This window comes from Gadus macrocephalus, chromosome 4 (assembly GCF_031168955.1).
Source record: "Gadus macrocephalus chromosome 4, ASM3116895v1".
Lineage (NCBI taxonomy): Eukaryota > Metazoa > Chordata > Actinopteri > Gadiformes > Gadidae > Gadus > Gadus macrocephalus.
Window position 1 is genome coordinate 434,891 of NC_082385.1, and position 10,017 is coordinate 444,907.

The 10,017-nt window shown below is 59.1% G+C and overlaps 1 protein-coding gene across 1 annotated transcript in view; it reads right to left on the reverse strand.

Moving 5' to 3' along the window:
- Window positions 1-278: 278 nt before the first annotated feature.
- LOC132455570 (tyrosine-protein phosphatase non-receptor type 12-like) overlaps window positions 279-10,017 on the reverse strand; it is a 31,957-nt gene continuing 22,218 nt past the window's right edge. The window contains 2 exon segments of the mRNA XM_060049457.1: window positions 279-1,433; window positions 3,242-3,440. Of these exon segments, the coding sequence (XP_059905440.1) occupies window positions 294-1,433; window positions 3,242-3,440 (1,339 nt within the window). The 3' untranslated portion in view covers window positions 279-293.

Here is a 10,017-nt window from a genome sequence, read left to right on the forward strand (position 1 = left end):
TGGGGGTGGGGGTCGGGGTCGGGGTCGGGGGTGGGGGGTCGGGGTCGGGGTCGGGGTCGGGGTGGGGGTCAGGGTCGGGGTGGGGGTCAGGGTCGGGGTCGGGGTCGGGGTGGGGGTGGGGGTCGGGGTCGGGGTCGGGGTCGGGGTCGGGGTGGGGGGGTGGGGGGTGGGGGTCGGGGTCGGGGTCAGGGTGGGGGTCAGGGTCAGGGTCGGGGTCGGGGTCAGGGTCAGGGTCAGGGTCGGGGTCGGGGTCAGGGTCGGGGTCGGGGTGGGGGTCAGGGTCGGGGTGGGGGTCAGGGTCGGGGTCGGGGTGGGGTGGTGGGGTCGGGGTCAGGGTCAGGGTCGGGGTGGGGGTCAGGGTGGGGGTGGGGGTCGGGGTCGGGGTGGGGGTCAGGGTCAGGGTCGGGGTCAGGGTCAGGGTCGGGGTCAGGGTCGGGGTCGGGGTCGGGGTGGGGGGTGGACCTACTTGCGGCGGTGCTGGTGGGGGCGGGGCTGAGCTGCCCAGCGATGGACAGCGGCAGCACCTTCCTGGCGGGCGGCTGGTCCGTGTGATGCGGGGCGGCCGTCACCGTGGCCGTCGCCGTGGAGATGCTGGACCGCGGGTGGGGGCCCGTCTCCCTGGCCCCGCCCATCTCCCCGTCGCCGTCCTCGTCCGAGTTGTCCGAGTGCAGCGGGTTGGTGAAGCACAGCGCTGTCCTGACCGGGGTGGTGGAGGAGGAGGAGGAGGAGGAGGGGGCGGGCCGCTCCGAGGAGGAGGAGGAAGAGGAGGAGGGGGCGGGCCGCTCCGAGGAGGAGGAGGAAGAGGAGGTGGAGGTGGCGCTCTTGGGGAGGTGCTTCTCGGGGCTGCTGCTCCAGGGGGCGTGGCCCAGCTTGGACTCCGCCCCCCCTCCCCGCGCCTCCTCCTTCTCCCCGCCCGCCAGAGGGAGGTGATTGGGTCTGGTCGGGAGGCCCCTGCTGCCCCCCCCTCCTCCCCCTCCTCCAGCTCCGCCTCCTCCTCCTCCAGCTCCGCCCCCCTCGGCGCCGGAGTCCTCCGAGAGGGAGGAGGAGGAGGTGAGCAGCGGCTGGCTGCCGCGGCTCTTGAAGGCGTGGGTGCGTTGGAGGATGGAGCTGTTGGTGTTGGCGCCGGCGGTGACGGCTGTCCCGCCCGCGGCGGCGGCGGCGGCGGCGGCCGACGGGTCAAAGCTGCGCGGGCCCTCCTGCAGCGGGACCTTCTTGATCTCGATGCTCAGCTTGCGCTCGACGCGCGGCACGCCGGAGCCCTCGGCGGCGGGGGGGGAGAGGGGCGAGGAGGACGAGGAGGAGGGCGTCGGGGTCCCGCCCGCCGCCGCCACCGCCGCCGATGACGACTTGCTGCTGTAGTTCTCGTTGAGGTCGGCGTTGGGGCGGTCCTTCTGGTCCGGGGGCCGGCTCGCCGAGTGGGCGTCGACTTGGTTCTGTGGGGAGAACCCGGAAGACAACCGCGTTAGGTTCACCCCGACCGCGTTGGGTGCACCCCCCGACCGCGTTGGGTACACCCCCCGACCGCGTTGGGTGCACCCCCCGACCGCGTTGGGTGCACCCCCCGACCGCGTTGGGTGCACCCCCCGACCGCGTTGGGTGCACCCCCCGACCGCGTTGGGTTCACCCCGACCGCGTTGGGTGCACCCCCCCGACCGCGTTGGGTGCACCCCGACCGCGTTGGGTACACCCCCCGACCGCGTTGGGTTCACCCCGGCCGCGTTGGGCGCACCCCGACCGCGTTGGGTTCACCCCGACCGCGTTGGGTTCACCCCGACCGCGTTGGGCTCACCCCGACCGCGTTGGGCTCACCCCCCGACCGCGTTGGGCTCACCCCGACCGCGTTGGGCTCACCCCGACCGCGTTGGGTGCACCCCGACCGCGTTGGGTGCACCCCGACCGCGTTGGGTTCACCCCGACCGCGTTGGGTGCACCCCGACCGCGTTGGGTGCACCCCGACCGCGTTAGGCTCACCCCGGCCGCGTTGGGTTCACCCTAGGTATGAGTCGGTCACGACCGATTCGTTCACAACGAACGAATCCCGAACGTGAACGACAAGAACTGGTTCCCCAAAACAAGAAGAACTGGTTCTTTGATTATTTTTTAACATTAAACAAAAATATGGTCACGTAAATAAAATATACAAACGAACAGAGCTTTGTCTCCCCGCAACCTTATATCGATTGAGTCTACAACGTTCTCAAAGATTCAGCCAATGAGAGGTAGCAATGGTGTTGCCATGGCACCTGGGTAAACAAATGACAAGGTTGTACCGTCGAAATTGCGCGCTTTCTCTGTCTGACGTATCTTGGGCCATACCATTCGACGTGGGGCCACTCATATATCCCCCTACATTTCCGAAAATAGACTTGACCTCGATCTGCTATTGGATAAACGCATTTCCCAATCCCAGGAGTCTTTGCTCCATTCTATGTCAATTCAAGAACAAACAAAGAAATTAAATTGCAGTTCGTATTTTTTATTTATGACCATGAAAGTTCTGTAATGCCTGAATAATGAAGAATTAAATGTAAAGTAAAAAAAAAAATTATAAATATAAAACCATGAATGACATTTATGCCGCTTTTCCACTGCATGGTACCAGCTCGACACGACTCGACATGACTCGACTCAGCTCGCATTTTTTGCGTTTCCACCGCGGTACCATGGTATCTGGTACCTGAAGTGGCTGCTTTTTCTAGTACCTACTCGCTCTAGGTTCCAAGCGAGCTGAGCCGATGCTAAAAGGTGACGTCGGCAGACGGCCGGCGACTGATTGGCCAGAGAGTGTGACGAAGTCACGAGAGCGACATGGCAACCATGCTGGTAACATCCATAGCAGCGCCGCAGCCAACATGTTCCACTTCTCCAACTTCTTCAACATGCCAGCTAATAATAGTAATGCGATCGATGTCCTCCATTGTTGTTATGTGGGTTCTGTCCATGTGTGGGTTGCGTATGTGTTGTTTGCGTCGCGTACACAAATACGTCACGGCCCTTTCGCGCAGCCGACCCCGCCCACGTCCAGGAGGTACTATTTGCGGTGGAAAAGCACCCGTGCTGCTACCGTGTCGAGTCGTGTCGTGTCGAGTCGTGTCGAGTCGAGCTACATGTGCGGTGGAAAAGCGGCAATAGAGAGTAAGCAAGTGGTATAAATATTGGTGGGACGTTTGGTTATACTATATCGTGTATCTTGTCGATTTTCACGGTGTTATTAGAGCGTTAGGGTGGTGTCTGTACGGACCTTGGCCATGTTGTGCTGAGCGCTGGCCAGGACGTGCAGGACGGGCTTGGGATGGTAGCGGTCGTTGTCCTGCCGCACGTTGGTCACCGTGGGGAAGGCCGAGGGGGGGGACGGCGTGAGGATGGGGGGCACCGGCCGGGGCTCAGGGGGCTGCAGGATCTCCTCCTTCACATCTCCCCCCCCCCCTTCCACCTGGGAGCTGAGGGGGGGGGGGGGGGAGAGAGAGAGAGAGAGAGAGAGAAAGGGATAACAAGAGGGAGAGAGACAAAAAAGAGAACAGAGGGCGAGAGAGAGATTGAGAAAGGGATAATGGGAGGAAGAGAGAGAGAGAGAGAGAGAGAACAGAGGAAGAGAGAGAGAGAGAGAGAGAGAGTGAGAGAGAGAGAGAGAGAGAGAGAGAGAGAGAGAGAACAGAGGAAGAGAGAGAGTGAGAGAGAGAGAACAGAGGAAGAGAGAGAGAGAACAGAGGAAGAGAGAGATGTAGTCGTTAGAATTCGTACCCAGCACTAATGAAGCCGATGTGAAGACTGCAAAGGCGTCTGTTCAAAACAATAGATATTTTGGGGGTAAAAACAAATTCATCTTCTTTATAACTTACAAGACATGCATTATTTATACACCCCATAATGAATGAAAGAACTTCTCAAAATAAATGAGAACAAAGAACACATAGAGGGCCTCATTAAGACGAAGACAGCAGCGGGAGGGGCTTGAGACCGGGGGGGTTGGGAAGTGGCATCTGAAGACGGATAGAGGGAGAGAGAAGTGGAAGAGCCACGGAGGGTTCATCACATCGTGCTGCCATCATGCAGCCCTGAATAAATATAGAGATGTTTAAAACAACTGATGAAACCAAGGGACTAGGGGCTGAAACTTTACAGAAGTGAATTGAAGTGCAAACCTCAGATACTGCACACATATATAAAATACATCTAATATAGGAGCCTAAGGAAAAGGTCCAAGACGACTGTAATGATGGCTCTTCACCACCAGAGGGCAGACATCACAGTGAACAGTAGCTCTAGCACGTCTGAGCCTCCCGATGCATGGTTAACCAGTGTCAAAATTATATCACTTGGGTTTGTTCCTCTGACCTGACGCAGTGTTAAAAAACAACAATAAATAGCGTTGGGGCCAACATCCCATAATGCATCTCTGCAGCATTGTCAGCCAATCCTGTTCCTTCCTCCGTGAGTTCCTCAATCTGCTTCCTGACAGCGTCTAGCCAAACTATTGTCTTTCCTTCCTTCTGTTCTTTTCTTCCCTCTTTCCTGAACACGTCGCCCTATTATTCGATCTTTTATGTCCATATGCTAAACGCAGCCTGGCCCAGCAGCCAACGCTGACTGCTGGGTGACGACAGCGGCCTAGCTGGGCCTGCTATTATCACAGCCACCGTTGGAATTAAAGCAGACAGGAAAGTGCTGACAGAGTGCGTGGAACCTAACAGATCGTTAACACAACCCCAGACAGGTGAGACTCCTCGACAGGATATCACAGCCCCAATCTGTCCCCAGGAGCAGGAACGCTTCACAGGGAGCAGCAGCTTCTACTTTCCCCTTTCACACTTCCCAGCTCCACGCGTGCTGAGACGCCCTCGTCCAGCCTCCACAGAGAGCGTGGATCATCTGCACCCTTCTCCTCTCCTCTCACAATAAGGCTGTTCCTCTATCGTCACTTCTGTCAAACTACGTTTCCCATCTCAGCTGCCCACCGCACGCGGAGACACACTCACGCCTTAGAGGAGGACATGAGTGTAGGACCAAATGGGGAGCGCATCACTGAGGCAAGACTGTGCGTGCATACGTTCGAAAGACCGACAGAGAGAGACGGATAGAGAGCGAGAGAGACCGAGACAGAGAGAGAGCGAGAGAGACCGAGACCGAGACAGAGAGAGAGAGAGAGAGAGAGAGAGAGAGAGAGAGAGAGAGAGAGAGACAGAGACAGAGAGAGAGCGAGAGCGTAACAGAGACAGAGACAGAGAGACAGAAAAGAGATTGACAGAGAGAGACAGACAGAGAGAGAGAGACAGAAAGAGAGACAGAGAGACAGACAGAGAGAGATCGACAGAGAGAGAGAGACAGATAGAGAGAGAGAGAGAGCAACAGAGACAGCGAGACATGCAAATACGAGAGAGCATCTCCTCCCGTGGGGATTCTCCTTTGAGAGAGACACTTCTCAGAACTACAAAGAGCACACTCTGTACCCCACATCAGTGGCAGGCAGACATACACAACAAAAGTTATACACCACATCCGCAGTGGAGCGCACACACACACAGACGCTGAGCTCCACGTCGTCATGATGTCGTCTTCAGCCGCCGTCGGTCTGCCAACAGAAACACACGACGACCGGGCAGAGACCCGGTGTCTCATCGAGAACAGGGCGCCGTACGTGCACTGCAGCGCAGGCCAACGTACCGCTGCCGTGCACTGTGCCAGTCTCAGTTTCAACCTGCGGTGACTAGTGGTACGCGAGGGTACTGCAGGTTAATATTTGTACCATCTGCATTTGAGCTGGTCCATGAAAGGTCTTGACGACAATGTGGGGGTTCACCTAAGGTCGAAGGTGGGGAACCAGTGCGCTAGGCTAACTAAGCTAACTGCGCCCCTGAACCGAGCAGAGGGGGTACCCTGCACTGCCGTCGCCTCCGAGGGGGAAGGCCTTGTTGACGTTTACCTCGGACACACGGCCTGCATAACAGGCATGCCCTCCGACACACACACACGGGCGTGTGAGCCCTCTAAACATCCAGCAGCCGCCGAGAATACCTTAGTGCAGACAGAGAAGAGCGCGTGTGTAAACTCTGCTGCGCTGCCAAAGATAACAGGCGAGAAATGCGTTACCAGGTTAGGGGTGGAAAAGTGATGATCCCATTGTCCTGGGACACACACACACACACACACACACACACACACACACACACACACACACACACACGCACAAACAGTTACTAAGAATAGCCAGAGGCATTGTGTGCTTTATGTCGTTGACACACATGTGCTGGCGTCAACAGTCGGCCCGCCCCACGCTGACCTGCTTTGTTTACTGTGTTGACAGCTGAGCCACGCGGCTGCACCGTCTCCATAGCGACCAGCGTAACATAGGTTAACGCTGTGGGTCATGTGTGAAGCCGTTGATTGGTCGATGCACGTCCAATAGAAAATGGTGTACATTTATTTGAATGGCACGTCGCGCTTCATTCTAAAATACCCCGGCCCGCATTTTAACATAACACGTTTAAACCCGGGACCAATCGCAGGCCTCTTTGAACGTGAATTCCTAAGATAAGCCGTGGGAGCTTTTCATCCAAGTTTGTTGTTAGCTTTAATGATGCAGAGCTAATTATAGCCGACCTGAGTAGCCGCGGCTAGCCTCCCCAAACAGCCTTGCTAGCTAGGTGTGGCTAACTCCGCCGCACAGCCAGACGCCGCGGTCCTTGGCTTTAACCCAATGATCCACAAGGATCTATCTAGAGGTGGATAGTATAATATAAAGGCTGTACACTTTAAATAGATATCAAACACCTCTCTGTTTCTCCCCGTGTGAGTGTAAGGGTAAATACTGCATTTGAATAGGTGATATATAGTGGACCAGGTAGGCAGCGCAGAACTCTTAGGTCAGCTTTGAGTTTGGGTGGGTAAGTATCCCATCCCTTAAAGCTAAATATCTCAACCCCAAGAGTGTTCGTATCGGATACTTCGGTCTCAGCGTCACTGAACCTTTACAACAGTACAGGATGAGGTGAGCATGCATCTGCCAGCCACCTGGGAGAGACCGTCTCTGGCCCAGAGCTGAACACCTGAGAGAGACTGTCGCTGGCCCAGAGCTGAACACCTGGGAGAGACCGTCGCTGGCCCAGAGCTGAACACCTGAGAGAGACCGTCGCCGGCACAGAGCTGAACACCTGGGAGAGACCGTCGCCTGCACAGAGCTGAACACCTGGGAGAGACCGTCGCGTGCACAGAGCTGAACACCTGGGAGAGACCGTCACTGGCCCAGAGCTGAACACCTGGGAGAGACCGTCTCTGGCCCAGAGCTGAACACCTGGGAGAGACCGTCGGTGGCCCAGAGCTGAACACCTGGGAGAGACCGTCGCCTGCACAGAGCTGAACACCTGGGAGAGACCGTCACTGGCCCAGAGCTGAACACCTGGGAGAGACCGTCGGTGGCCCAGAGCTGAACACCTGGGAGAGACCGTCGCCGGCACAGAGCTGAACACCTGGGAGAGACCGTCGCTGGCACAGAGCTGAACACCTGGGAGAGACCGTCGCGTGCACAGAGCTGAACACCTGGGAGAGACCGTCGCCTGCACAGAGCTGAACACCTGGGAGAGACCGTCGCCTGCACAGAGCTGAACACCTGGGAGAGACCGTCGCTGGCCCAGAGCTGAACACCTGGGAGAGACCGTCGCTGGCCCAGAGCTGAACACCTGGGAGAGACCGTCGCCGGCACAGAGCTGAACACCTGGGAGAGACCGTCGCCGGCACAGAGCTGAACACCTGGGAGAGACCGTCGCCGGCACAGAGCTGAACACCTGGGAGAGACCGTCGCCTGCACAGAGCTGAACACCTGGGAGAGACCGTCACTGGCCCAGAGCTGAACACCTGGGAGAGACCGTCGCCGGCACAGAGCTGAACACCTGGGAGAGACCGTCGCCGGCACAGAGCTGAACACCTGGGAGAGACCGTCGCTGGCCCAGAGCTGAACACCTGGGAGAGACCGTCGCTGGCCCAGAGCTGAACACCTGGGAGAGACCGTCGCTGGCCCAGAGCTGAACACCTGGGAGAGACCGTCACTGGCCCAGAGCTGAACCAGGACGTCCGACGCACGGCTCCAATCATAACAGCACACCTTAACGTCTGAATGCAGACGCCATACAGAGGAGAGCTGCTCACAGCGGGACGTCTCCAAACGAGCGTTGTGCGACTAAGAGGTACTTCCTGTGACTCGATGGGCGGAGCCTCTAGGAGAGCGGGGGGCCGTTGATGAACCCCAGGGCCGGCCCGGGGTTCTCTGGGCCGCTGCTGAGGGAGTCCCTCCAGGGGGGGCCACAGGCCAAGAAGGTGGGGGACGCACACCTCCACGCACGGGGGCTCTGTCTGCGTGTGTGTGTGTACATGTACTTGTGTGCGTCCGTGTATGTGTACACGTGTGTGTCTGTGTGTGTCTATGTGTGTATCTGTGTACATGCACGTGTGTGTGTATGTTAACATGTACACGTGTGTGTGAGTGAGTGACCTTGAGGCCAGCATCATGGCTGTTCCTGTGGTCTCATACACAGAACCCCACCCCCCCCCTGCTGTCATCAGGGGGGGGGGGGGTTCCCAGGGAACGCAGGCAGTAAAAATAGCCCCTCTGTCACTGGAGCGCTGGGTGCTTAAACTAGGCCATGACACTATCTGTGGAGACACAGCGGATACCAGGGGCGGCCGAGGAAACGGGGGGAGGGGGGGGGGGGGGGGGGAGGGAGGGAGGGAGGGAGGGGGGGGGGGGGGGGGGGGAGGAGAGAGACGTGTGTGACAGAGAGCGAGGAAGGCCGGATCGGTATACAAGCTGAACAATTTAAAATCCCCCCACCCACACCTCTGGAAATATGTCTACCCCCTTCTTTGAGAGTTAAACTAACTCAGTCCCCCTCTCTCACTCTCTCTCACTCTCTCTCCCTTTCTCTCCCCCTCCCTCTCTCCCCCTCCCTCTCCCCTCCTCCCTCCCTGCCTGATGGAAGCCCATTGGCTCTCATGAACGAATCACCGTTAACCGGATATGGAAACAAACAGACGGTGGGCTGAGGGCAGCCCTCTGCAGGTTAGAGAGGGGGGGGGGGGGGGGGGCTGAGGGCAGCCCTCTGCAGGTTAGAGAGGGGGGGGGGGGGCTGAGGGCAGCCCTCTGCAGGTTAGAGAGAGGGGGGGGGGGGGTGGGGGGGGGGGGGGGCTGAGGGCAGCCCTCTGCAGGTTAGAGAGAGGGGGGGGGGGGGGGGGGGGGGGGGCTGAGGGCAGCCCTCTGCAGGTTAGAGAGGGGGGGGGGGGGGGGCTGAGGGCAGCCCTCTGCAGGTTAGAGAGAGGGGGGGGGGGGGGGGGGGCTGAGGGCAGCCCTCTGCAGGTTAGAGAGAGGGGGGGGGGGGGGGGGGGGCTGAGGGCAGCCCTCTGCAGGTTAGAGGGGGGGGGGGGGGGGGGGCTGAGGGCAGCCCTCTGCAGGTTAGAGAGAGGGGGGGGGGGGGGGGGGGGGCTGAGGGCAGCCCTCTGCAGGTTAGAGAGAGGGGGGGGGGGGGGGGGGGGCTGAGGGCAGCCCTCTGCAGGTTAGAGGGGGGGGGGGGGGGGGGGCTGAGGGCAGCCCTCTGCAGGTTAGAGAGGGGGGGGGGGGGGCTGAGGGCAGCCCTCTGCAGGTTAGAGAGGGGGGGGGGGGGGCTGAGGGCAGCCCTCTGCAGGTTAGAGAGGGGGGGGGGGGGGGGGGCTGAGGGCAGCCCTCTGCAGGTTAGAGGGGGGGGGGGGGGGGGCTGTAATGAGTGATCTGAATGAGTCTGAGGCATCCGGGAGGAAGAGGCTTCTGCCACCTCAGGCAGTGTCGCAGGGAGGGAACGGTACTGCAGGCAGTATAATACTGCGTGGTTTGATGTTTTAGAACATCTTTAATCTTCTCTTAGGGACACCTGCAGACGCATCCGAAAATGGATGCACTATGAATCACTAAGTGACCACGATGTGTGTGAGACCAAGGCGACATGATGAGATACTGGCTTCTCCGAAACCCCGGCCGCAGCCAGAATATTCACCTTC